This window comes from Caloenas nicobarica, chromosome 16 (genome assembly GCF_036013445.1).
Source record: "Caloenas nicobarica isolate bCalNic1 chromosome 16, bCalNic1.hap1, whole genome shotgun sequence".
Lineage (NCBI taxonomy): Eukaryota > Metazoa > Chordata > Aves > Columbiformes > Columbidae > Caloenas > Caloenas nicobarica.
Genome location: NC_088260.1, coordinates 6,104,457 through 6,132,326, shown reverse-complemented (window position 1 = coordinate 6,132,326; position 27,870 = coordinate 6,104,457). Strand labels below are relative to the sequence as shown.

Below are 27,870 nucleotides of genomic sequence, written 5' to 3'. Positions count from 1 at the left end.
AACACTTTGTATCTTGTGGTGCAGAGCCTTTTTTAAATGAATAAATCTATTAAACACATAATTACACATAGTGAATAATGAACCATAATGGGCATTTTGGAACTGTTTTTTTTTAAAAAAAAAAAAAAAAAGAAAAAAGAAAAAAAGAGAAAAGGAGGTATGCAAGCACCCCTGGTACCGTGGTCGCCTCTAACCCAGAACCAAGGTAGAACTGACAATAAAGGGTCAAAAAAATAAACAGCCTGGAAATGTGAGCCCTGGGTGGGTTCCCGGGGGTGTTGTGGGGCCGGGGGGGTCCCGGTTGGGTGGGAATAGGAGCCGGTGACCAATGTGGGGCCGGGCAAGAAAGGAAGAGGGAGAGGGGCAGGAAGAGACTGTAGCAGCCAACATGTAGATGTACAGCCTAGTCAACTAAAAAAAAAAAAAAAATTAAAACCAAAAAAAAATCTGTTCAAGTTTTCAAGTGTTTTTTCTTAAATAGCTTCCAGACTGTCCCCAATTATTAGCTTTAATCAAAGCAGTGCAAGTTATGGACTTCAGCTACAGGTCAGGTGTGAGCTCCCTGCGGCCACCACGCCAGCACCGGCTGCCGGTGACCCCCCGGCCCGGGGCTCTGCCCCGCACCGATCCGGCCGGGCGCCCGCGGAGCCTCCTCTCCCTGGATAGCAGCAACTCGTAGCGATTCCCTGTTCACATTCGTGGTGATAAAAATGATTTCTGAGCTCTATAGACAAGCGGTCGTCCGTCCTCGGCTTCCAGTGGGTTGCGGGTGGATCCAGTCTGGGGACCCCGGTGAAATACCAGTGTCCCGGGAGCCCTTTCAGCCGTCGAACCCGTGTCCCCCTCCCCGTCCCCCTGCCCTCGCTGCCACGGTCCGGTACCCGCGCGGTGCCGGAGGGGAGCACGGCTCGTGCCAAAGTCCTGGCCCTGGGTTTTGGGAAAAGCCGCATGGGTTCCTTATCTGTAGACAGGCAGGCGGATGTGGGCATGCTGGTGGTCCAGAAGCCGCGGCACCGACACCGTCTCGTAGCCCTTGCCCAGCATCTGCTCCTTGATGCAGGGCGGGTGGATGTCGTTGATGAGATACTCCAGGGACTGGAGGCTGCTGCTGAGGATGGAGGCATTGCAGAGGGTCTTGCTGGGCAGCCCCTCGCCCGTGGGCACCCCCAGATCCCGGGGCCCCAACTCCGGCGGGTTGTAACAGTCGCTATTGGGGGTCACCAAGATGCTGTTCCAAGGAGGGGCAAAGTACTGCCCCACCGCAAAGTTGCCGTGCATGCAGTTCAAAGGGGATGAGCTCACCTTGTCGGCCGCGCCGCCCAGGGCGTAGGGGCGCGAGGCCCCCACGCACGTCTCGGGGGACTTGCTGAGGGCCCCCCCGCCACCGCTGCCCCCACTGTACATCCGCAGGTGCTGCTGCTGCTGCTGCTTCTGCTGCCACACCAGGTAGTCCATGCCCTCGGGGTAGACGCCCGCCTTGGCTCCCAGGGCCGGGTTGGAGCCCAGCGCCAGCTCGGCGCCCTTTCGGCACTCTGGCAGGACGCTGCCGGCATAGGCGGCGGTGCCGGTGAACGCGCCGTGCTTGGCCGGGCTGGGGTTGGCGGCCACAGCGGCCGGGCAGCCCGGCTGGGCACCCTGCGCCTGGCACTGCTGATTGATCTGGTAGATGATGCTCTGGATGGAGGGCAGGTTGGAGGGCGGCAGCGCCAGGCTCCTGCCTGCCAGCGGCAGCACCGAGGCTGCCACCGTCACATTGGGGGGCACGGGACCCTCCAGCTGCTTCTGGCCGCCGTGGTAGCTCAGCTGCCCGGCGCAGGAGGGCCCTTGAGCTAAAGTGCTTGAGGTGGGGTAGGGAGCGACGCCGACCTGGGCAGGCGAGAGCTTAGTCCGCTTCCCCTCCGAGTTCTTCACCACGCTTTTGCCGGAGGCTTTGACGATGGCCAGGAGCCCCTGGTAGCCGCCGGCGTGCAGGGGGTAGGGGCTGTAGCGCTGCCCCGTGGTGTCGTAGCCGTTGACCGTCCGGTTAAGGTGCTTGTGCTGGGGGACCCTGATGTTGGTGGGGAAGATCTTGATGGTCAGTGGGCTGTTGGCCACCTTCTGTGCGTAGGCATCCAGCTCGGCGGGGCTGGGGTAGCGCGGGGAATGCATGGGGGCCGCCGACTCGCCTGCGGGAGCAAAGCACACGGTGAATCTGGTGTCACCAGCAGGGGGGACCCAGCACCCCGGCACCCACCAGCCTCCCCAGCTCCCAGCCGCTCCCGGCAGAAACCAGGTCAGGACACCAAGCTGTCCCCTCCCGCTGACGGAGTCACTTGTAAGTGGCCTAAAATAAACTCGGTGTGGAGAATGGAAATGTCACTTTACCCAACGGGGGAATCTTTCTCCGAGATTGGATTTAAACTACATTATACAAGCAATTTCATGGGTGCTTTGCGCTGCTACGAGAACCTCACCAAAAATGGAAAAGCATTGCATTTACCAGCCATAAATCAGCAGTTCCTATAATGAGCACAAAAATGTCACTTTTATGCAATTTTACAGATGAACAAAACGAGTGAAATTAACTGTGGTAACCTACTGGAGTCAGCAAAAGCCACTGCAGAAAAAAAAATTATATATGTATATATTTTTGTGCCTTTCAAACTCTTTCCCGAGCAAGTTTCTGCCATTCTGGTGTGAAAACTCATTTGTCGTACCCATTATACTTTCATTTGGAGTTTATCTTGAGTATCCAATGAGCCACCAACTGTGAAAATGATTAAATCTACAAAATCTATCTAATAGATGGAATAAATTAGGTGTTTAAAAACTCCACACACACACACACGCACGCACATACACACTGGCACATGGGGGGCGTCTGCTCCTGAGCTGGTCCCAACCTGCTGGTCCTGCCAGGGGACATCTGCAGCACCCCGGGGACACTGGAGCCAGGTTTTGCAAGGGAGAGGTGGCCGTGAGTGCTCTCCATCCCCTCCATCAAGTGGTGCGGCAGCAATTTAACAGGCAGCTCGGCAAAGCCAGCACCAGCCATTCCTCCCATTATGCTTTTTACAGGTGTCTTAAATAGACATTGTTATTAACGAGTGTATTAAGCCAATTAAAACCAGGGCCTTTGTGTAGGATTTGATGTAGCTGCCAGGAGACGCGGCGTCAGCAGCTCCCTGCGGTGGGACACGTGCAGGCGCACGGTGTCCCTGGCTGTGCCACTGGGGATGTCCCGGGGAGCGACTGCCCAGCCTCTGCAAAGCTCCCGACCTGGGTGGCACCTGCACCCGCGGAGCAGCAGCGAGCAGCAAGGGTGCACGCGGGTGTGCACGTGGGTGTGCACAGGGGTGCTGCTGGGCACCCCGAACAACAGTGGGTGCAGGGGGGTGTGAGCGGGACCCCCGCCTGCCCCGCGGCACAGCGAGCCACGCGTATCTGCATTCCCCTTCATGCCGGCACTGCTGTCCTTGGAGGTGGCAGCATTGTGAATACTCAATTAACATGACACTAATTAGCTGGTGACACCTGCAGAATCCCTAATGAGCCCATTCCACAGAAACGCTCCTTTCCAAGTAAAAATCATTAAAAAAAAAAAAAAAAAAAAGGCGCCATTGCTGGAGGGAGGTGGCATCACCTGCAGGCACTGTGCCTCCCCACCGTGAGTCACCAAAGCCCTGTCCCCGAGCACAGGGTCTGTGGGTGACACTTTTGGGATGGCCCCGTGCAGCTCCCCGAGTACCGGTGCCAGAGTGTGCCCAGGCCAGGGGACAGCCGGGACCCGCGTTGTCACCCCTTTGCACCAGCTGGCTCAGATGTGACAAGCCACCAGTTCGGTGTGTTGTCACATATCAGGGTGACACACCGAACCCCCGCCAGGAAAATTACAGAGCGACCGATTTCCCGGCGGCGCCCGGTGCGCTGGCGGCTGCACGGCTCCGCCGCTCCCCTCTCCACAGTAATTACTGCTTTCTAACGGGCTGTAATTACTGCGAGAGGCAAACTGTCCCAACCAGTGCCATCACCCGTCAGGCACAGGCAGCCCTGACACCCAGCAACTCACCGCCGGGTTTGTCCCCTCCTCTGAAACTTGAATCACAGAATCGTTTGGGTTGGAAAAGCCCCTCAAGATCTTCGAGTCCAACCATTCCCCAGACCCCGGCACTAACCCATGTCCCTGAACCTCATCTCTGCGTCTGTTCAACCCCTCCAGGGATGGTGACTCCACCACTGCCCTGGGCAGCCTGTTCCAATGCCCAACAGCCCTTTCCGGGAAGAAATCACTCCTAATATCCAATTTAAACCTCCCCTGGTGAACCACTGGAGCCGTTCATGCCGGGGCCAGGGGGACGCACCGCGGACCCATCGACAGCCGCTTCTCCCAGAAGATGCTCCACCAGCTCCCGGCTCCCTCCCTCGCCGGTGTTCCCGCGGGACACGGCCGGCACAGCCCCAGCTCCGGGCTCCCCCTCCCTCCCTGACCTGCTCTATTTTTCCAGCCTGCACTCAATAACAGCTAAATAATTGAATCTGCTCAGCAGCGAAAGATTTGTTTTGAATTTTATTGGAATTTTAAATTGTTTTGTTTCTTCACTATTTTATTACTGTAAATGGAAAATGCATCGCCCGCAGTAATAATCCGATGGCTTTTTATATTACTCCGAGCTTCTGCTCAAAGCATTATTGGAAAGCCAGGCAGAAACGAGAAGCCATTATAATGGCAGCACAGGCTTATAAGATTACGCCTCCAGCTAAACAACTTTTTACTTTAGCAAATTGGCCACCAAACCCAGTTCGAGACACAGATGTAAATCCCAGACCCCACTGGTGTCGCGATCCAGAATAAATCTTGGTTTATGGGTGGGGGAGCTCCAGCCCTGCCGTGCCATGAGCAGCCAGGTCTGTGCAAAATGTCCAATGGGGACGGGGACGGCTGTGTGAGGGGTGGGCTGGGGGTGCCCTGAGAAAGCCCCTGAAATCCTTCTCCAGCATTCCCGGCATCTCCAGCATCCCCGGCATCTCCAGCATCCCCAGCACTTCCTACAACCCCGGCATCCCCAAGGACCCCCGCGCCGTGCCCAACTGCAGCCACAGCCCACAAGGGCTGGGAAAGACAGAAAGATGGGGAGCAAGGAGGGGAGGGATAGTAACCAAAGACATCCTTGTGGCAGGAGAGAGCGAGGCTAACCGGAGGCTGATGATCCGGGGTTTGTGCTGTGCAGCAGTCGGCCGGCACAAACCCACAACAGTCCCCAATTACCCCCAGCCCTGGCCCCGGCTCCGCTGGGACACAATGGGCGCCGGCAAAGCCCAGCTGCCGGGCCCCTAATTAACCCTGATTTTAACTGTACACTTTTAAAGGCACTAAAGCGGTTACAAAGTGGAGAACAAGGCAGGGTTAATAGCGCAGACCTAAATTGCAGGCCCGCGGGGCCTGGGCCCCATAGAAATAATAGACCTGTCTGGGTTGCTCAGCTGTCAGTCAGGAGAACAATTCGGCACCCGAGGAGCTCACAGGAGCGGCAGCATCGGGGCTCTGGCAACCAGTGTCTGCTCAGTTAAAGCAATTGTGGGATCAAAACAGTGCTAGGAAAGATGCTCAGCACATGGAAGGATGTTCAGCACTGGGAAAGGTGCTCAGCATCAGGAAGGATGCTTGGTAACGGGAAGGATGCTCAACAGTGGGATGGATGCTCAGTACTGGGAAGGATGCTCAGGACCAGGAAGGATGGTTGACCCTGGGAAGGCTGCTCCGTGCCACTTCCCCGGTGGCAGCGTCCCTGGCTGAGCCCCCTCTTCCCCAGAGAAAGGTGAGTGCACACACCAGCAATTTATGGCTTTAATTTTCAGGCCGTGATGCTGTAGGAGATGCTGCGCTCCCCGGGCGCTTGCCCCACTCTGGAAGGGGACAGCGAGCGGGATGTCGGGGTGCACGGCAGTAACGTCCCTGGGGACCAGCACCAGCAGCACCGCAGAACGAGCTGAGCAAGGACACGGCAGCAGCATGTTGCACCGAACCGGTTACCTGCGGCACCAAAGCACCAGGAGGAGGCTGGAGAAGATGCTGGGGACCTGAGCTGTCGCTCAGCGATCAGTGTGTCAATGGCTGATATTAAAAAATAATAGTGCTGCAGCCTCCGAAGGAATTCAACTCAAGACCTGAGAGCTTGTCCCCTGGCTTTGGGACCAGGCTCCCTGTTCGCTCGCAGCAAGGAGATCCCAAGGTCTTTGAAGCTTCCAAAAGCCTCAAAAATCCCCTTTTTCTCTGCCTGCAACACTGAGAACAGATTTTGGAAGAGCTAAACCCTAAATATTTGCCAAACACTTGGAAGAAACCTCAATATTTGGAAAACACTTGGAAGAAACTGAAATATTTGGAAAACACTTGAAAGAAAACAAACAAAACCTGGTACATTTAACAAATCAATGAAGTCCTTGAAATTTGGGTCCAAGCTCCAGGTAGCAAAGCTGGAACCAGCAACCCCCTGTCAAGGGCAAATCTCAGGGGGTCCCAGATGGAGCCGGGCGGGGTCACTGGGGGTCCCATGGGTTATCATAGGGGTGCGCAGCCCCCAGTCCCAGTGAGAGCGGCCCCAGGAGCCGCCGCGGGTCCCCTGCCTCCCCAGAGCCGCTTTTGGGGTGCAGCCAGGCAGGGGGGACACCGGCACTGAGCCCCCAGCTCGCCTGGTGCCACGCAGGTTGTGCTACTGTCACATTGCTTTCCCACCCTGGGAAGTGCGGTGGTTTCTATGGTGATGGTGTCCCCAGGATGGGTGGCACTGAGGCCACCATGCCACGGTGGATGTGGCAGCGGGTCCATGCACCGGCGTGGTCTCTGCCCCCACCGCAAGCACAGGGGCAGCAGCCACCCATGGCTGGCACCCTCGGCAGCACCGCGGCCACCCCCTGAAACGCTGCGTCCCCACTGCGGAACCCCCCATTGCAGCACTCCCCCGCGCCCTGGCCCCCCCAGGACAAAAACATCCTCGGCACAAGGAGCCGAGAGACAGACGTTCCCTGGATTCAGGGGCTTAAATTAAAACCGACTACAGAAATAATAGCGGGAGAAATCCATCGGAATAAACGTAGGTGGCAAACCCGGCGCGGCAGCGGCACAGCAGCCGTAATCTGCAAAGACAACAAAATTCATGACAAAGCACAAAGGGAAGCGCCGGGCTGCGCCGTCCCCAGATATTCATCCGTTAACACGTTCCCTTTTTAGGCTGACATGTCATTTCAGACGGGCCTTTTTTCCTCCCCTTTCTTCTCCCCCTCGCCGGCGCGCGGCTCTGCCGAGGCGGCTGCTGGATTGGATCACCCCAGGGCGAGCACTCTATTATCTGCAGTCAAAGCGTCACCACAAATACCCATCTACACACACACGTGTCACTTCCCATTTGTCTCCACCACGAGGTATTAGAGCTGCCGCGCACTGCTGCGCACCGTGCCACCGTGGCCACTGCAGCCACCAGTGTGGAAAGGGCAACCGGCACCGGGCAGGAGGGACATGGGGACGGTGGCATCGCGGTCATAAGGATGCCCCGGCGTCACCCCACTGCTATCCTGATACTACCCCAACGTCATCCCAGTGCCACCCCTGTGCTGTCCCAATGCCATCCTGATGATATCCCTGTGCTGCCCTGATGCCGCCCATATGCCACCCAACACAACCCCTGTGCCATCCCAATGCCATCCTGATATCACCCCAGTGCCACCCCAATGCTGTCCCAATGCCATCCTGGTATCTACCGCAATGCCAATCAGCTGCTACCTTGATGCCACCCCAATATTGTCCCAATGCCAGCCTTCTGACACCCAACACAGCCCTGTTGCCACCCCGATGCCCCCCTGCTGCCATCCCACCGTGCAGCCACCAAGGGGACCCCAGCACAGCTGGCAGTCCCTCTGCTCTGTCGACATTAAATTAGTATTTAATTAATTTTAAGACATGGGAGCAGAGTGGGCACCCCTGGCATGGAGTGGGTGGCTCATCCCTGGGTCCACAGCCCCACTTGACCCTCCCCGGTGCCTGGGAACTGCTGTGGTCCTGGGAAATCTGAACACAAACCAAAACCCTACCATGTGCCGAGGGACTACCAGGGAAACTCACCCAAAAACGGGGGCTCTGACTGGGTGGGAGATGGTCCCACCTGGAGTGGCTGCTCCAGCACCAAGCAGCCCCACCTATCCATCTCCCACTGTACACGCGACCGATCGAAAAGTGTTTCTGCAGCGTTTCCTGGCAGGGAAAGTGCAAGTCAACAGCACATTTTGGGCACGGCAGTTAATTGAACTCCTTTTTATGGCATGTACATAAATACACAGAACCATCATTAACCGATCCCTTCCAGAAACTGAAAATGAAAGAATTAATCTTATTTCACTCATGTGTAACCCCTCATGAAATTAAAATGATATTTTATGGGTGTGTACAAAAGCAGAGCCCTGCTGCAGCTACTTTAATGAAAATGCCCTTGGAATAAGTCGAATTGGGTAACGAGAAGCCATTAAACAGGCCCTTATCCCATATGCAATTAAAGAGTTTTATCACTGAAGAGAGTCCCCACGGGTGAGCAGGGAGAGGTGTGGGTGACCCTGGAGCCGGGTCCCCGGCGCTTTGCTGCTCTCTGAGCCCCAGCCATCACCTCTCATTCGCATTCTAATCACCCAGCCAGAGCCCGGGGGGACTCACGTCACCCCCTAAGAGGGGTCCGAGGACCCCTGGGACCCCTGGCATGAGGTCCCCATTGCTGGGTTCCTGATCCAGCCCCGCCAGGGTGAGAGGTGATGGCAGATGCTCACACGGCAAAATGTGATGTTAGCACGGAGGGAGCTCGGGAAGCTCCCCAAAACTCCCAGCTCCATCTGAATCTCACCCCCTTAGCAAGGGGCACAAATCCTGCACCCCCCTCAGCCGCACACCCAGCCCCAGGCTGTCAGAAGAGCCACACAGGCTGAAAAAGGGCACATAGAAAGTAACATTTAATTAAATATAAGCCACCGCTACATTACTGCAGAGAGCAAGAGCAGCAAAGAGTTTGGCCAAGCCGAGAGTGGTATTATTTGATTTATAATTTAAATAAAGCTCAGGATTCCTGTAATGCGCACAGAATAAAATCAAAAGGGACCAGGCTGCTGGAGTTAATTGGACGTGATATTTTCCTGAGGATGCTGCCTCTCCGCAGGCTCTGGCTCCTCGGCTGGCGGCGGGCAGGGCAGGCAGGGCTCTGGCACCCTCCTGCTGCTCCTGCATCCTCGAGGATGCAACGCTGCCAGGACAGTACGGTGCCCACGACATAGCCCTGGGATTACCAGCGAGGGAAACCGGCCCCTGCCACGAGCTGGTAACGGTGAGCACTGCGGCAAAGTCACCCACAGCATTTAGTGGGATGGATTTGGTGGGATGCATTGAGCCCACCGGGACGCGGCCACGCTGGCGCGTGGGGCACTGACACAGGGGGACGGTGATTAGCCAAGGGGCAGAACCGGGGGGTGAAGGCACCAGGGCCATCAGCTCCCAGCACGGGCAGGAAAATTAGTCAGCTCACCTTCTACGTGAAATTAATACAAAAATTAATCAGCGGTGCGGGCAGGATAATAGGATTTCACAGTGGTGCTGGGCCAGACGGCCAATGTGCCGAGAGCCAGACTCATTTAATATCGACAGAAACAATGCCAGAGGACAGAAATAAGACCCATAAAGATAATTACTGAGATACTCAGGAGCAAATTAAGTAATCAGAGGCACTTCTAAATTGTGCCTCGTTTTAAGAGAACGCTATCTCTGTCGATTACCTATGCAGGCATTTGGGCGGCAGCAGGAGGCTCGGCCCTGCACTGGCTCCCCGGCCCCTCCACGCCGCGTTTACCGCAGGTGCCATAAATAAAGAAGGGAAAATCATTTTCCAAACCAGATGCGTGGCCCTGGATGTCACCTGCAATTTAATTTGCACTAGCAGGAGGCAGAGAGGAGCGAGACGCGCCGGATTTGCCCATAATGAGCGGAAACATACGGGCAGCTAAACTCTGATTAAGGTGACCTGGCTGGCGGTAGTTGGTGGCGAGCGTGGCGCACGGGGGTCCAGCTGGGGAGCACGACCACCATCGCACATCGCCTGCCCCGGGGGGTGCACCCTGGTGAGGGACAGGCCTCAGAGAGCTGGGCACCATCAGCCAAAAACCCCAGTGCCCTGGTCCCCTGTACCTACTGGGGTCCAGCCAGGGGTCAGAGCTCTGCATCCCACCGGTGCAGCTCAGGGACCCCCCAGCACCCCAGGGACCCTCCCAGGACATGGGTGGCTGCACCCGTGAGTAGCTCTCCCCACTGATGGGTGACACTGCGCACGGGGTCCCCAAACCTCCTTATTTCAGTATCTTCTCTGGGAGTGTCTCTGGTGGGGTGGGTTGCACTGGGGAGCACTAAGCCCCCCAGCAGGAGGGTGCTCGGGATCCCACCCCTGGGGTGCTACTCCTCAGCATCCCCCTGGGCTGAGCTGGTCCCTGGCCCTGAGCCACAACATCTCTGGAAAACCCTGCCTGCGGGTCTCGCACCGTGCGGGCACAGCTGAGCTAATTAGCCCGCGGCAACGAGGGCGCGGGGAGCCGGACCCTCGCGCCAGCCCCACGCCGCTGCGCGCTGCTCAGGCGTGACGGATCAGGAATAATTTTACAAGAGCAACATCCGTTTTCCTCCCAGACACTAATAAGGAGACGTGAGCGGCACCGCAAGCTGCGATGCAGCGCAAGTGTGTGGGGGTCCATGCATGCACGCCCCTGCTTCGCAGGGTCATTGAGACCCCCACAAGCTGGCACCTTGATGGGGGACAAACAGCTCGGGGGGCACCGATCCTGCCCACCCCCGCTATGGCTGATGCACACAAGTGCTTCCCCACCTGTGATGCTGGGACATTCAGGTGCCCATCACCCTCCCTCTGGCCTGGGCGATGTGCTCCCTGCAGCGATGCTGCGCTGGAGCTTGGGGAGCTTCACCCAAAAGTAACCCCCTGGCTGCCGGTGTGACCCAAGCCCCCCCGGAGCGATGCCGGGGGGTCCCTGGCATGGCCGAGCATCACCCAAACCCTACGCCCAGCTCCCTCGGCTGCACTGGGGTACTCAGGTAGAGGGAAAAAAAACGTCTGCGGGAAAATACAGATCATTAAACAAATGCCCGGGGGCTGTCACCGCCTAACAAGCAGAGCTTTAGCAGCTGATTTGTCTTCAGCCGGCAATGTTTAAAAATCCAACTGAGACCAGCAGAAAAATATCCACTCCCCTCTTTAAAACACACATTCATCACTTGAGAATCTTAATGCGTCTTTCCCAGCCGGGGAGGTCAAACACGCCTGCCTAAAGCAGGCTCATTAAATATACATTTAATCATGGTTTGGATTGAGAGACAAAGGCTGGGAGAGACAGGTGCTTTGCTGGAGTGACCTTTTGGATCCCATTTTAATGTAACTAGTTTACAGCTTATCTGAAAGGCCAGCTCCTGGGGAAGGCGAGCTGCAGCAAAACCGGGAAAGTAATTAGGGGGGGAAGGGCTGGGGAGGTTTGGGGGGCCGCGGAGCAGGCGACGGCCCCATCCTCTGCCGCGCTTCCCAGAGAGCTCTGCAACATTTTCTGAAGTTCGACTTATCAACCAGAGCAACCCAATTTAATTTGCTTATCTTGCCTCCTTCCTCTCCCCCACCCCCCCGCTTCTCCTGCTCTTTTTAATTATCGGTTAAATAAATGTCTTTTTCAATAAGAGAAGCAACATCAAAGCAGGCACGTGTCCCCCCCCAGCCCAGGGCACTTACACTTGCGCGGCTCCAGCGCCTTGTTGGGGCAGGGGAGGTGCTGGGCCGGGGGGTTCTGGGTCCTCTGCAGACAGGCCAGCATGGTCGGGGTGTCCCGGGGGGCAGAGCCGCCCCTGCCAGCGCCCCGCGTCCTGCCGAGAGAAGAGACACGGGTCAGGCCAGGGGACCCACCTGTCACCCCCCTGCCCACCCACCCGCTCGCCAGGCAGCGGAGCCGGATGGAAGCGCCGAGCTCCCGGCGCCGACCGCGGGCACGCGCTGCTCAGAGCCCTTTGCTCCTTTGGAGATAAATAAATAACTCCGAAAGCCTTAAGTAAATACGAATGCATTTAAAATAAATACGAAGGTCTCGGTGGGTGATTTGCGCTTCCTGCAAAGCTTTCGGCCCTTCCCGCCGGCAATGGGGCATCCCTCCGGCACCGCGCTCCCGGTGTGCCAGCCGGCGCCGCCCGGCACACAGCAACCCCACCGGCTCCAAAGACGGTGTTAAAATCCCACTGGGGGTCCTGGGATCTGTCGCCAGCTCCCAGCTGGCATCAAAATCTGCTCAACAAAAGCTGGAGGGGTCAGGCCAAAGTCATCGCCGCCGCCGCTCCGCTAATTGTACATCCTTCAGGAGCTGCCGCCGAGGGCGTGAATTATAGCCGGTTGCTGCTGACACCCTCCCACGGCTCCGGTTGGCGTGGGAGCGAGATTCCGCTCGGAGAGGGCAGGGGGACGCGGGCAGGAGCAGCAGAAATGCCAGCACCGCTGCCCAGCCCCCGGCGTCGCGGCTTCTGAGGCATCAGTCTCCCGGCTGAACCTTGAGTGTCACGGGTAGATGTCACGGCCGGGTGTCATGGCTGGTGTCACGGCTGGGGGTTGTGTCCAGGTGGCACAGCCAGGTACATCACTTCGTCACAGTGCAACCATCTCCTCCTGCAGCCATCCAGCAGACGAGACGTTTACTGCACGCCCCGGCGCTGGCGAGCGGTGGCCCTGTGCAGTGGCCTCAGGCACACGCTGGCACAGCCTGTGACCGTCACCCGTCAGGCAGCAAAGCCCAGACAGACGCTTGCCGAGCCGTGCCCGGGACCCTCCTTGCTCCGCCGGGTGAAACGTCACCCTTGGAGACGCCTTCGCAGCCACTGCGGTGCCCAGATGATGGTACCCACGCGCTTGCTGCTCGCTCCCGTCCTGCGTCCCCACCACCGGGCAGGGGGGTCCCAGGCTCTGGGTTTGTCCCCAGGCTGGACGGTGGCGCTGGGACCCGCTCGGGGGGTCCGTGCCAAGGGGGCTGGGAGTCTCACCCCATCTCCCATGACTCTGCAAGGGAGAGACTCGTTAGCGCAAGGTGTGAGGAGCAGGAGAGAGGAGGAACTCATCTCATACCAAGCAGGTGTCTGGAGAACCCAAATTGTGCTGTTTTCTCCTAATAATGAAGTATTCATGAGTAAAAGCCTTTTTCACTACTTTCTTAAGATACTAATTTCACAACAAGCGCCTTGTTACCATGCAATTATTCCAATCGTGCATTTCTCCCAGATTCCATCTGTCCTCGCGCTCTCTAAATGAAAGACAATCATGTAACCACCTTTCATTATTCACTATTTTACTTTCAGCAAAGGTACCCTGAAAGAAATGATTTCCTCTGAAAGGGACTTTTATTCAGTTTCAAAACCAATTTTCTCCTATTACTGTCTTAAAAAAAAGGAGGGGGGCAGGGAGGTGTTTTTATTTCATGCATTACATATCCTTTGTTAACGCAGCTCGCAGTAAAAGCAGCCGTATCCATTTTCTGGCTTCGATTTCTGGTAATTTTAAAATATGCCATTACAATCAGGCAGAAATTATACAGTTTGAAAAGAGAATGAAGTGCTTCTTATTCAGAGGCTGAGCGCATTTGACTGCCAGGGAGCCCACCTCTCCCCGCCGGGACTCGGGGTGCATTACACGGCCCTGCTCCCGGCGCATCTCGGCACCCCCGGCAGTGGAATCCACGCCGGGGAGCTGTCACACCGACCCCATCCCTGTGCGGGGGGCACCCAGGTCAGGGCACCCAGGGCCATACGGGGGATGGCTGCACCGGGTACCTGAGCCTCACCTACGCAGTGACCTCGGGGCCGATGTCCCACCGGCTGTCACCATCTGGCCGATTAGCGGGCAGACGTCACCTCCTCCCCTGCAGCGAGGTCGGCTCCTCGCTGGGACGCTGCCCCATGTCCCTGTCCCCGGGTTCGTGGGCGGCTTGTGATGCTGCCGGATGCACGTCAGGTCCCTGCTGGTCCCTGGGGACAAGGGGGCTGAGAGCGAGGACAAAGCACCCATGGGACTGAGGGGCACAGGGTGAGCAGAGAGGCCCCTCAGCCCCCGTGGGGCAGGATGCGGCCGCTGCTGTGGCACCAAACATGGGTGCCGGCAGGAGGGAGGGTGAGGATGCAGCGCTGGTGCAGGGCTGAGCCCCCAGGGAAGGGGCGATGCTGGTGGCTGGTGACAGGAGCTGGCCCTGGGACACCCCCATGGTGGCACGGGTGTTCTCCCCATCGCTGCGCCCCGGGACCCGCCAGGTGCCCACGCAGAGCCCAGCACCCCCAGAGCTGCCCCGACCTTGGCCACGCACGGCACAGCATCACCGGCGTCAGCCGGGAGAGACGCGGGAGCCACACACCAAACCGAATAAAGCTGCTGATTTATCCAGACCCCAGTTCTGTCCCCATCACCCAGCGTCACGCAGTGGAGATGATTTTTCTGCATTACGCTGCATGTCACTCCACCTTCATGGGCACGCTTCGTCATCATGAGGGCCCCGGCGCCGCACATGCCACGACACTGTGACACCGTCCCTCTGTCCCAGCACCCCCTGGCCCCCTAGTGCACCCACAGGCAAGCGGGCGGGCACCCGGCACAATGGGCATCTGTGCCGCGGTGGCATTTCCTTAATGCTGCTCGGCAAAGCCCCTGAATCAGCTGATGGGAATTGGGCGCTGCGCTGGCCGAACGCTTAGCGCCGGCTTAGTTAGCTCTATCTGCATTTGAACTAATTCCAATCAGCAGGATCCGATTTAGTTCAAGCTGCTCTGGCTCTTTCGTGTGGCAGGAAAAGCAACACTCAGCAGTTTTGCCAAACTGCCCTGAGTCTGTATGGGCTCTGTCGATGGCCCTGCCGCCACCCGGCCAGTGCCACAGCCGGTCCCGCTCCCGGGGATGCCAGGAGTGGGGTCCCTCGGGGACATCCAGAGCAGGGTCCCCCAGGAGCATCAGCCCCAGCATTGTCTCCTCCATCCCTCCCCAGCCTCTCTTGGAGGGTTCCTTCCCGTCCCCACCTCCAGGACAGCTGATTTCAAAGCTCTGTCTCTACATCGCACTATTTATAAGCCCAAGGTCTTTGTGACTTCAATAAAAAACAAAAAAAATCTACCACACCCTCTATGTCTAAAGTCCCCGTGACAGGAGGGTTTGGCACCTCCGCTGACATCAGCGGCTGATAAGTCGGGCTTATCTCCTCTGAGAGACCCATGAAGGTCCCTCCGGCGAGATAAGGCCAGCGCAGCTGTCGATAGAGGCTTTTGCAGGCAAGGATTTAGATAAAAGAAAATGTGATGGGAGGTGGGAGTAAAAAAAAAAAAAAAAAAGGGAACTTTTTAAAGTCTCAGCCCGAAATGGGTCTGTGCCACTGTCTGGGCAGGGGGGGCAGATTGGGGACAGCAGGGGCCAAGGTCTTGGTCACCAGCCAGGCTCCGGTGCAACGTGTGAGCATCCCTCCCCAGGAGTAATCAGGGTGACCTGGGATGTAAAGCCATAAAAAGGGAGTTTTCAAGGCTGGGACAGGGGGGCAGGAGCAGGGAGGCTGAGAAGCTGTTTGAGTCACACCACTGCGTCTCTCCCCGGCTATTAAGACAGGGCTGGGTTTGGCACACGTACAGGAGGTGACTGGGTCACCCCAGCCAGGAAAGGCGCACGAGGCTTCTGGCACTACCAGACAGACAGACAGACAGCATGGGAGCGAGGCCAAGGCTGGCAGCAAAGCCCCATCCCTCGTCCCTCTGCACTGTGATGGAGGAGACCCCATTGTCCCTTCCCTGTGGCCCTGTGGACATCAGTGCCACCCTCCCCAATCCTCAGGGACTCTGGTTTCCTATCAGACACATCCCTCCTGCGAGGGTGAGGAGGTGCCGGAGTAGGAAGGCTTCCCCTCTGCGCACAGAGGGGGTGAGCAGGGTTTTGGCTGGCACTGCCGCCTGGCACCGCGGCACTGCTGGCCGTGCCAGCTCGTGCCCATCTCCCACCCAGCGGCAGATTTACGGTCCCTGGGCTGAGGCGGTGAAGGGGACACGGCTCTCGACGAGCGACGCTGCAGCTCGGTCCTGCAACAGGCGAGCGCAGGAAAGGTCACCCCGCCGTAAATCACCGGGAGCAGCAGATAAAATAAAGCAGAAAGTTTGCCGCCGCCGCGCCAAGGGCGGCAATAAAGCCCGGCACGGTGCCGCCAGCCACGCCGCGACCTTCCCCGCGCCCGGCCGCCGCGCCAGCCCGCCCGCCCAATCCGCTCCCCTCCGTGCGCTCCAGCCCCGGGCCTTTCAGGGGGCCCTGTTAATAATTAAATGTTAATCTAAAAAGCAATTTTAGCTGCAGTGCTGCAGATCTGGTTAGAGATTACATTAGCATGTAAGAGTCAAGGGTAATTTTCTCTAACCCCTCTTGTGATCTTTAAAACCCGAAGATCTTAAAGCAACACCAGCTCCTCTGATTAAAATTGGAAGCTGGGGTTTGCAACGGATAATGATGCTGGAAGTGATTATTTTGCTGCTCAGGATGTCACAGGGGGAGTGGGGGGCTGGGGGAGCGACCTGCACCCGCTGGGCGGCTCCTGCCCTGCAGGGACACGGGGAAGGTGCCCTGGGTGAGCCCAGCACCCGCTGGCGCCGAGCAGAGCTGCACCCTCAGCGCTCCCATCCCACCCAGTGCTGAGGTTTCTGCTCCCGGGGTGGCTCCAAGGAGAAACCCTGGGCTGTTAAGAACATCAATACCAAAAAAAATACCGAAAAAAACACAACAAAATATCCTTTTTCTCACGAACGGGGCCAGGGAGGCAGGGACAAGGGACATGGACACCATGTCCCGGAGGAGAGCACGCAAGCAAATTGCCTCCTGACCACTATGAAAAACCCAATGGAAGAAATAAGCTATCAGATCTGTCCGTAACGATGGAATTAAAAAAACCCAACAATTCAAGTGCTGTTGAGCGTTTGCAGACAACCTCGCGCAGGGCTTGGGCAGCCTGGTTAAATTTATGTGTCAGCTTTAAGGAGGCCTCTCATCAAACGAGCTATTTTGGGCAGAGATTAAAGATCTATTTTAGCTGCGAGAACAGCTCTCGAACAGGTTAATAATGATTCTGGAAACCCAAGTGTCTCCAGCGCCTGGGGCAGGGCAGCCGGGACCCAGGGCAGCACCGACAGGTCCCCGAGGGTCCCCGAGCCGGGAGGGTGGGGGACCCCGGTGTGAGGTGCCCCCGCCACGCTGCCGGGGAGGACGAAGCCCCGGTGCCGCTGCAAGGCGAGGAGAGGCCGTGGCGCTGAGTAATTGGAAGCGGCAGACACTGGCACGGCGCTGCCGAGAAGGTCATTACGTGGGACCGGGAAGGGAATGGCAGGAGCGAGGCGGGGAACAGCCCCGTTAGCAAAGGTCCTGCTCGGGTGCATGTGGGGTTTTTGGCAGAGCCCGATCCTGGCTGCGGGCACCAGGGTCCCGGCAGGATCTGCCCGTACAGATGTGTCCCCGCTCATTTGGTGGCGGGGAGCGGGGGGGACGCTGCCGCAGGGGGGCCTCGCCAGCCCCTTGGCACAAAGCCTCACTCATCCAACACGGTCACGCTGTGTGTCCATCCCGCACACGGAGAGGGGCCGGGGGGTGAGTCCACTGAGCTGCCCACCATCCTCAGCAGCGAGAGTCGGATGCTTGGGATCATCACAGGACCAAAATCCCAGCCCAGCAGAGACGCAGGATCAAACCGGAAAAAAAGCAACAATTAAAAGCACCCTGGAGCCCAGCCCGGTGTGGGTGTCCACCCCCTGCAGCACCCACGTCCCAGCTGAGACCCAACACGCCGGACACCAGAGACCGAAGCTCCCAGCACCCTGCATGGCTCCCCCTGCTCCGTCCCAGGGGCTCACCTGCCCCCGCGGTGACCGGGGACCTGCGGCTCCCGCGGTGGCCAGGCCGGCCAGCACCACCCGGCTGCACCGCGCACAGCGGCCGGGCGCGCGCCGCTCGGTAATTACAGCCCCGAGCGCCTGAGCTGTGAAAGAATCTGACGAAGGAATCCAGGGTAGATCGCGCTGCTGAAATTACTATAATCAAAGGCTTTCACAAAGGCTTCAAATGCAACCAATTACCCTGAAAGGCGAGGCAAGAAAGAAAACAAATTAACGTGTTTGCACAGAGCCTCTGCGGCAGCGCACACATCGCCCCGCATTGCCCTCGAGCCCGGCCGGCCGCTGCTCTTCATCCCTGGGTCCCGCTCCCAGGCCCTGGGTACCCCCTCCCCAGCCCACTTCCTAATCCCCACCGCTGCTCCCCATCCCTGCATCCCGCTCCCCATCCCCACCGCTGCTCCCCATCCCTGCATCCCGCTCCCCATCCCCACCGCTGCTCCCCATCCCTGCATCCCGCTCCCCATCCCCACCGCTGCTCCCCATCCTTGCATCCCGCTCCCCAACCCCAAGTACCAGCTCCCCATCCCCACCGCTGCTCCCCATCCCTAAGTACCAGCTCCCCATCCCCACCGCTGCTCCCCATCCCTGCATCCCGCTCCCCATCCCCACCGCTGCTCCCCATCCTTGCATCCCACTCCCCATGCCCAAGTACCAGCTCCCCATCCCCACCGCTGCTCCCCATCCCTAAGTACCAGCTCCCCATCCCCAAGTACCAGCTCCCCATCCCTGCATCCCACTCCCCATCCCCATCCCCGCTCCGTCGCCGCTGCCCCGGCTCGCCTCAGGGAGCAGCTGCACACAAAGGGGCTCTGTGCCCGTCCCTCGCCCCGCGGGCGGACAAAAGCTCTGCCTGTGCCGGCGGCCGTGGCTGGCGCAGGCTCAGGGACTTGCCAGGGCGGCCCGGGGAAACCTCCGTCCCTCCTCCCCCAGCACTGGCGGGGTCCCCGGGCGAGGGGAGGCGCGGGGTCCTCAAAGGCGCCCATTGAGCACGGCCCCGCATCACCCGCCGACAGATGGGGAAGCTATTCACAGCAGGGACCCCCCCACTCTCTCCTCCCTACGTTACGCTTTGTCTGTGCCGCCAGTCTGGGGGAAAAAGAGGGGGGGGAAAAAAAAAATCAACTTCTTTCTTTTAATATTTAACGAGAGTCCATCACCCTAAGTCTATTTTGTAATACAAAGCTCTGGAGATTTAAACCCTTCTCACCCGGCGAGATGGAAATGAATGGTGCTCTCTAATGAGCTGGTTCAGCAGAAAAGATAGATTTCTAAGATTACTGTAGGAATTCTTATAATTGATGTGTACTTTTGTAACAAGGATTATACCACCATCCGGTCAAGCAATTCCAGCTCTTTCCCTTCTCCTGAGCTCACCCTGCTTTTGGGGTTCCCTGGGTGAGAGGGACCAGCCCGTGTCCTCATGGGGAGAAAGCAACACAGAGAAGACGGGGAAAAAGAAAAGCCAAAGAAAAATTAAACAGGCTTTTCTTATTTGGCCGTAGATAACCTAACGCAGCCACCAAATGGGAAAATAAGGCATCTCAAGATTTATACATTTGTTTTACAAAGCCTTACTTCCCCTCACCGATCTGAGGCCGGATGAGCTGCTGAATGCCGAGTAATTAAAAGGAACAGAGAACAATACCCGCGCCCGCTGAAGAACGCGGAGTTTCCCTGGGATGTTTATAGCAATTGTATGAAAATGTACGATCGGGGATGGCAAGAGCTGACAGCCGCGCCGGAGCAGCCGTGATTGCGAGCTGGCTGCCTCCCCCGGCTGATTGGCATTAATTGCGCGCGTTTGCAAAGCAGAATGGAAAGTCTGACATTAGCTGCAAGCCAACATTTCTCTCTAATAGTCTTAATGATTATGACGAGAGCTGATGATCATTGTGGGGCGTTAATAGTCCGGAGAGTGGCTCTGCGGCTTCTCCCGGCGCGCAGCAGGGACGAGAGCTGGGCTGTCCCCATCCCTGTCCAAATCAGCGCTGTGCAAGAGTGGGCTGGGGGGCCACGGATAGACAAGAGGGGTCCCCTGGCAGGGGACACTGCCCATTAACTCTTTGCCAAGGCGGCAGGAAGGCCAAGGGAGGGGACAGCAGCCACCTGCCCTCCCAGGAGCCATCCTGTCCCCTGGCTCCCCATGGGAGAGGGGTGGCTGGAGGAGGACACACAAGGGACAACAACCAGGAGGGAAAATGTCTCCCACCCTGAGACCCCTCTGGGGCTGGGATGTCCCCAAGGATGCCCCACACTGGCCATGCCCAGAGGGAGGCACTGGGTCACCCTGCACCCATGGGTGCCCCAAATACAGCCACGTCCTCACGGGGTGCCACCCCGGGGAGCGCAGCTGCACATAACCCACATACCTGCAAAGCCCCTTATTAAAAGCTGATTAATGAAACCTGAGTTTCCTACACTTTTTACAGGGCTTCTTGGGTGTCCTTGAGTTTGCACAGAGGCTTGGGGCGGGGGGGAGTGAGATGCTGCGATCGCAGAGCCAGACGTGCATGAAAACGCTGCGCAGCCCAAACCCATCCAGGTTTACACGGCAGGAAAAAAAAAAAAAAAAAAATCAATGGCCATCGATCTGCAATAGAAAGCGAGAACACGGCCCTGGCAGGTGGCAGGCAGCTGGCATCTGACCAGTGCTATGCAGGGGGCACGGCTGGGGTCACATTGCTGTGAACCAGGGTGCCCGCAGGGTGACACGCCTCAGGGTCACGTTGCTGGGGACTGGGGTGCCCGTGGGGTGACAGGGCACAGCCGGGCAGGGAGCAGCGCTGCCAGTCCACGTGCCACCAACCCTCGCAGCAGCAGACAGGACACAGCCACGGTGTGTGGGTGGCCCTTGCCCATGTCCTTGCCTTGCCGGGGTCACCGCGCAGCCCGCCAGGACAGACAGACAAACGGCCTCAGCCCAGCTCCAGGCTGTTTCAGCTTTTTTTCTTTTTTTGTGTTGGCCAACATATCACTCAGCTTTGGGCTTTCTGAGCTCCGTAATAATTGCTCCCAGATGAAAAGAAATAAAGACTCGGTCCCTTTCCTCCTTCCCCCCACTTTCCAAAAAAAAGTCCGTAAAGAAGAGCTATAAAAATGGCTTGTTATCTCACCTAGCGAGGCTCAGACTGTATGTTATTGCTAATTGGGTATAACATCCTTGTCTTGTTCTGCTCTCTGAAGCTAAATCAAGAAAGCACCACTGCTGCGAACTAATTATATCTCTGGACTGCAGACTCCGGCTTGTCTTCCCCTTTATTGAGTTTAAAAAATGGTCGCTAACCTTAATCTCTCATATTCCCAAGCGTTCGGGCTGCTGAAAAACCACCACTTCCACCCACACCCCGGTCTGCGCTAGGAAAGATGGAGCATGTGGCCCGGAAAAGGCTTTGGGATGCGCCAGGACACGGCCCCAAGCGAGCGCCTGGAGTGCCCATCACTGTCACACCCCAGGTCACCGGGGCACCAAGACCATCGCGGACGCTGCTGGGGTCCCCACACCATCGTGTTTTTATCATACACAACTCAGAGGCTTTCTGTGGTTGGTCACCGCCGCTTTACTACCTTCCGTTCTTACAGGGAAGCTTCTTTCATTATGATGTTTTTAGAATCTCAACCCTGGCCAGCGTCCCCTTGGCAGATGTGAGCATCTGGGTGATGCACACACGATCTGAGAGGAGCGGATGCTGCACCACTTAACCCACACCAGCTCCCCCCAGTCCCAGCCCAGGATGGAGCTCGATGGTCCCGCTAACACTGGTGCTCACCTGCGGGTCCCCCATGGGAGCACGGACACGGTGGCCACCCACCTGCACCACTACAGGTGGCCATGGCCAAAGTGCTCAGTTACCGGAGCGGCACGGCTGTAAGACCCGGCGCTGCTGCCACGGCACGGAGCTCGGCAGCAGCCAGTCATTGTGAAAAGAGAGAGGACAACCGGAGCCCCAAAGGGCGCGGAGCTGAGTGGCGGGGCTGTGGCACTGCTGCCACGCAAGACACCACATCCCTCCCCATCCCAGCGTGTCCCTCGGCACCACCTGCGCACGGGGAGAAATTGAAGCAGAAATCCAAGGCTGTGGGTCAGAAAGCAAAGAGCAATGTCACCGAGCCCAGCTCTGTCCCCCTGCCCGGGGGGAACCACGCAGACAGGGTTATCCAAAGGCAAAGTCAAGTTAGAGTTCTCCGCACAAGCCAAGAGCATCCCTTAAAAAATTGATACTTCCCTGACTATTAATTAACCTGAGCCACTTAAAACCGCCTTCAATTTGTCAGGTTTAACTGCCAGCTCTTCTCGGTAAATCAAGCGTCGTGCGCAGAGGGAGGCTGCGTGTTCAAGGTGGTGTGAAGGGAGCAGGCGACACCAGAGCAAGCAGAGCACCCCGCGCCGTGCTCGCCACCCCGTCCCTCAAGAGCACCGACAGCAATATTCATACCCTGCAAATAGCCAGGACGCAATACTAAACGTGACGACCACTCAGGGCAGCAGAGCACCCCACACCGCAGCGATCCCCTCTTCCCCACGGCACCCTCGTTGTGCAACCGAGGCTGAATTCCACAAGCAATACGAATATTTCTGGCAGCACAATCTCCCTGCCGCAGGGTATTAAGGCGTTATTAGTGTGTGGTGAGCAGTGCCGCTAAGCCAGCCCTCGCTGCAGCCCGGAGCACGGCAGAGATGACCTACAAGAGGCAGATGGCGAAAGCCCTGGAGAGCCCCAGCCCCCGGGACGTGCCAGGGCGAGGAGGGGGCTGCGTACCCCGGCTCCATGCAGGGGGACGGGGACAGGGACAAGAAACTGAAACCCCCCTCCTCACCCAGGGGCAGCCCCTCGGAAATGCCTCCCCACGCTGGGGCTGTCCTCCGGTTCCCGCACCGGCTTGCCATTTCGGGTTAAAACACTGCTGTATTCTCTCTTTAGCAAAAGGAGTCCCAGAGGCTATAAAAATTCCCAGCAGGCTCCCGTCAGTCTCAGGTCATTAACTTTCTTTCATTGGGAGTTTGTTTACAGTCAGCCATAAATAGCAGCACCCGCTGGGATGAGTGCGGGGGGGGCTGCCCAGGCAGGAGGGTGCAGCACCCCAGGGTGCGGGGTCTGGGCTCACCCCCACCCTACGGACTTATCCTGGGCCCTGCTTTTCCCACCGGCACGGCACACCGTGCGGTGCCATGTGCCATAAAAACACCTCAGCCCTGCAAATCTATGGGGTCCCCTTGTGCACGGCCGGAGGGAGCCGGGGTGTGCGCTGGGGTGTGCTCGGTTCATGCGTGGTCTTTCCCAAAGCGGGAGGAGGTGGAAGGGAGCCAGCCTGAGCTGCCCGCATGGGTAACCAGCCCGGGACATGTCCTGCACCCTCACCCATCACCAGCACACATCTCACATCAGGACCTCCACGTGTTTGAGAGGTCCTAGTCCTGGCACGCAAAGCCCTGCGAGGGACCCCGACACCCTCCATGTCACCGTGACCTCCACCTCAGACCTCCACCCTCCCTGGCAGCCTCTACGGCACCACGACGATCTACCAGCACAGAAGCCGAAAGCAGGAAAGCCAAGTGCGCAGCCAGCACAGCACTGTGCTCCTGACGGGCTGCTTTCCACGCCAGAGCTCCTCTGCACCCCAGCACATCCGGGATAGTTTCGGAGCACCCACATCCCACCACACACCCAAGAGATGCACGCACGGCACTGCCAATGCCCCCAGCAGCAGAAGCACACCCTGAGCCCCATTAACGCTTCAGCAGGCTCCGGTGCGCCTCCTGGTTCGGAGCCCACTGGGTGCAGGTGCCCGGGGCCAGCGGCAGGACCACAGGTGATCGATCAGGAGCTTCATTTGCCGTAAGCGAACACGGCGGCTCTGCCACGGCCCTGCGAACCCACCAGCTGCAGCTCTAATAAAGACACAGGATCATACGGCTCCTGAGAACCACGGCTTGGCAGGGCTCAGCCAGAGCACCGGGCACCCGTTAGATATTAATATTTACCCCCTGGCCCAGCAAAGCACCTGGCACAGAATGGGCTAAGCGGAGAACCACAGACCCCGGGCTCCCCCGCACTGGCACGGCAGGGATGCTCAGCACCATCAGCCCCACGCTGGCACAGATGCCTGGAGCGGGGGTTCAGGGGCATTTGCCCCTCCATGCCCCATCCCAGGGCTGCCGAGGGGAGCTCCTGGCCACGAGCAGCACAGCAGGGTCTGGCTCGCAGCAGCCCGGAGCCCATCTCTTGTTTTGTTTCCCAGCACAGCTGTAGGAACGGCTGATGCACAGGCCAGGAATACAGTCCAGCAGCACCCTGGGCTGCGGGGTGGGCGATGAGATTAATCCCCAAACTCAACCCACCATGACTTCTGCTCTTCCAACCGTCCCCGGCAGAGCAGGGACTCGCCAAAAATCACCACCTCATCACTCACAGTCCCCCATGTCTATGGAAATATCTATATTTTAAACCATATACTTGTACAACCTGTAATCAGAGCAACACAAATAGCCCCTGCTTCCCATGTAAATTAAAAACACCCATTAGGCAGATTTCAAAAGATGTCAGTAGGCTTATAATTATACACGACATCCTTCCGAGATAAAAGCGATTACCGGGGATGCAAATCACTTAGCAACCAATCAGTGCCCCCAGAGTGCAAAGCACTGACCAGCCATCCATTTTCGCCTCGTCCTTTTATTCCCTGCATCGAGCAAATACAAACACAGATAAAGAGAGGCACAATAGCTCTTGACACGCAAATAGGTTAACATAATAAAGCCAGCTTTAGCCGGCTCACTCGAGGGAGAAAAGCAATTCTCAGGCAAGCAGGAGGTAATAAAACAGGGCTTTTGTGTTCCTGGCTCCCATTCTCACCCCTGCGCCAGCTTTGCTGCATTAGCTGATAGGCATCGCGGTTTGATTGAATTACCTTTCATGAATATTAGCTTTTTGAGGAATGCGCAGGCAGAAGAGAAAGAAGAAATGTCTTATTTTTTGCATGCATGCGCCCGCTGCAGACAGACATGGGGCGGCCCAGATGCCGGCGGGGCTGGGAGCGGGGGGTCCCGGCAGGTGCAGCCCCCAGCCCACCCCCTCCAGCTGTAGCATCCCCGCGGGGGTCACCGCGCAGGGACCCCCCAGCCGAGGATCAGACACCGGCAGCAAAGGAGCTCATCCTGTCGGGAAAGGACATCCTGCCCCGTCCCCAAAAGGCTCCCGCCACCAAGCCCATCGCCTGCCACGCTCGGGGTGGGACCGGCACCCCGAAAGCGGGGGAACGGGGCGGGGGCTGGCTCCCACCAAACATTTATTGCCGAAGCCATAGCTCCCTGTGCTGCAGGGTCAGGCTGCAGACGGGAGCGGGGGCTGCCCAGCTTCACCCCAGAATTTTCCCCGCACAAGTTCAGGCCAGGCAGGAAACCCACTTCGGGCAAAAATTCCCTCTGGCGCCTGGCAGGGATGCAAAGAGCCGGCACTAATCCCGCACGCACGGCAGGAGCATGGAGGCAGCTCGGGGACGGTGACGGCCACGGAGCATCATCCCCGGTGTGGACTCACCGCCGTGGGGTCGTGGGACCGGGGGGACCCTCGGCCCTGGGAGCCAGAGCCCTTCCCCAGCAAGGCAGCCAGCTGGAATTAAAACCAGCACCAGGAGGGAACAGGCTCCTCTGCAGCTTGCTCAGGGATGGACCCGTGTTTCAGGTTCAAATAAACCAGATAAATAGAGGGGCTTAAAACTGAGGTGATGTGGCTTCCCCAGAGGGGCTCCATCCCCCGGGGCACAGCCTGGCAGCAGCCACCTCATCTCCTCCCTCCGTGGGCTTCTCTGCCCCAGCCTGGCGATAAATATTCACACTGAGATATTCCAATTTTTAGTGACACGGTCGGATGAAATGGGGCCCATCTCGCAGACAGCGCTGCTCCGGCACAGAGAACGTAACCCAGCGGTACCAAGCCACTCAGCCAGCAGCAAAACCATTCCTAAAGCCAGTAAAACCATTCCTAAAGCCAGTAAAACAAGCCAGGCTCCCACAGCCAGGGAAGGGCTTTCTCTTCCCTGCTCCGCACACAAGGTCAGAAGAAGGCACCGCAGCGAGAGCCTCCCTCTCCTGCTACAGCTTCAAGGCAGCCTGACCCAATGGCACCCGGCTCACACCGGCATGGCCCTCGGCACCTGAAAATCCACTCCTCAAAGTTTTATGGATCCTTAATGAGAAAAATTCCTCCTGAGGGGCTGGGACGACAGGAACCCTCTGCCAGGGATGTTTCCCAGCTCACCACTCCAGCATCGGAGCCCATGTGCCAAGGTTTTGCCAGCCAGAGTCCTGATGGAGTGGCACAGGCTTGCGTGGGCACCGGGACCAGCAAGCAGGGGCATGTGCCCAGCATGTCAGATGGTAAAATCCCACAGCAGGGGCACAGGAAGGTTTAAAACTGCTAAATTCCACAAAATCAGCCTGAGCAAGACACAGGACTCTCCTTACCAAGAGAGAGGCCACGTGGCTTTGCCCCCGCACCCACAGAGCCCCACGGCCACGCTCTGCCCTCCATGAAAGACCATCACCCAGCCAGGTGAGCTGCCTGCAGCCTCTGAACAAGAGCAGCCCTAGCAGGAGGTACAGGAGGATGCACATATACATACACATAGATAAAAAAACTCCCTAGAGAGATACCTGCACCCCAACAACCAAAGGCAGACAAACCACCACAGCCCGATTCCGAGCAAATACATCCCTCGGAAAACATCGAGCACGGCTGCAAAACTTTGCTGCTGCCTCTCCTCGCAAATAAACCCGCAGGGCCGGAGCTGTGACACGGTTTTCCAGCCCGTGCAGCGAAGCCCTGCAGCGAGCTGCCCCAGCATCCAGGCCCTGTCTCTCCAGCCATGCACCTCCCTGAACGGATGGCTCCTCAGAGCCAGGTTTGGATGCTGGGACTGGGCCATCTCCACGGGCACTGGGAACACCTCATTTTCTGTTGGGGGCCGAGGTGGAGAGGCGGCACAGCCCGCTGGTCCCCGGCGGATGCCCAACCAGCCGTGCTGCCCGGGAGCTCTCCGGGACTATGACGCCTCGTCCCCGGTGAATCATATTCCCAGCGCCGATGGTCCAGAAGATGCCACAGGGATGTCGTTGGGGGAGATGCGTGTGGCCCGCAAGCAGCTCTGCTCCGGCACAGCCACCGAGCCCGCAGGAGGCAGCCGGGGCGACGGGCTCTTCAATAAAACGTCGCAGGGTGGTTCCTTCTCCGCTCCTCTCCTTTGTGACCGGCGGTATCCACACTAGCGCGGGGTCCATTGCGGGTGTCCTGGTGCTGCCACCACCCGCTCCGGTGTCCCTGCGGGCTCGGGTGCTTCCCCGCCACCTCCCTTCCCCGGCCGGCTCCGGGCAGAGGAGAAAAACCCTTTTTTTCCAGGCGAAAAGGGGCAGCCAGAGTCGGTAGAAACGGCAGCAGCTCACGGACGGCTCACGCTAGAAGTGTCTCAGCTTTCCTCGTGGAGGCACCCGTGGATATTTTATTTCCACTTACGAGTCAGGCGACCCAAAAACGCATTACAAAAAAATTAAAAATAAGAAAAAAAAAAAAAAAACAAAAACAACGAAAAGTTGTTCCCGTTCCTCTCCGGTAGCGACGGCCGAGCCGGTTCCCAGCTGGCGGCAGCGGCTCCGCGCCCGCCGTGCCTTCCCCGCGGCTGCGCGGCCAGGGCGAGCCGGGCACCGCCGGGCACCGCGCTGCGGCGGCGCCGCCTCCTGATGCGCCCCGGGAGCCGGAGCTCCCCCGGCCCCCCCCAGCCCCCCCACCGTCGGTAATCCCCCACCCTCCCCGGTGCCCGCCGCCGCCGGCCCCCCGTTACCGTCAGAGCTGGATCCGGGCCGGCTCCGGCCGCTGCGGTGCGGGGCGCACCGGGCCGCCCCC

General features: G+C 58.2%; 1 protein-coding gene across 1 annotated transcript; it reads right to left on the bottom strand.

Annotated features, from left to right (window-relative positions):
* Positions 1 to 910: 910 nt before the first annotated feature.
* Positions 911 to 27,870, bottom strand: FAM222A (family with sequence similarity 222 member A). The gene is made up of 3 exons (XM_065646613.1): positions 27,809 to 27,870; positions 11,784 to 11,914; positions 911 to 2,165 (listed from the first exon to the last, which is right to left on the bottom strand). The coding sequence occupies exons 2-3, from the start codon at positions 11,863 to 11,865 to the stop codon at positions 958 to 960; spliced, it is 1,290 nt and encodes a 429-aa protein (XP_065502685.1). The 5' UTR covers positions 11,866 to 11,914; positions 27,809 to 27,870; the 3' UTR covers positions 911 to 957.

Bases quoted from the DNA above. Each gene is read 5' to 3' on its own strand.
- FAM222A (XM_065646613.1), bottom strand. From the start codon at position 11,865: ATGCTGGCCTGTCTGCAGAGGACCCAGAACCCCCCGGCCCAGCACCTC. The intron at 2,166-11,783 runs GTAAGTGCCCTG...TTGCTCCCGCAG, and splicing joins GGCGCTGGAGCCGCGCAAGT to GCGAGTCGGCGGCCCCCATG.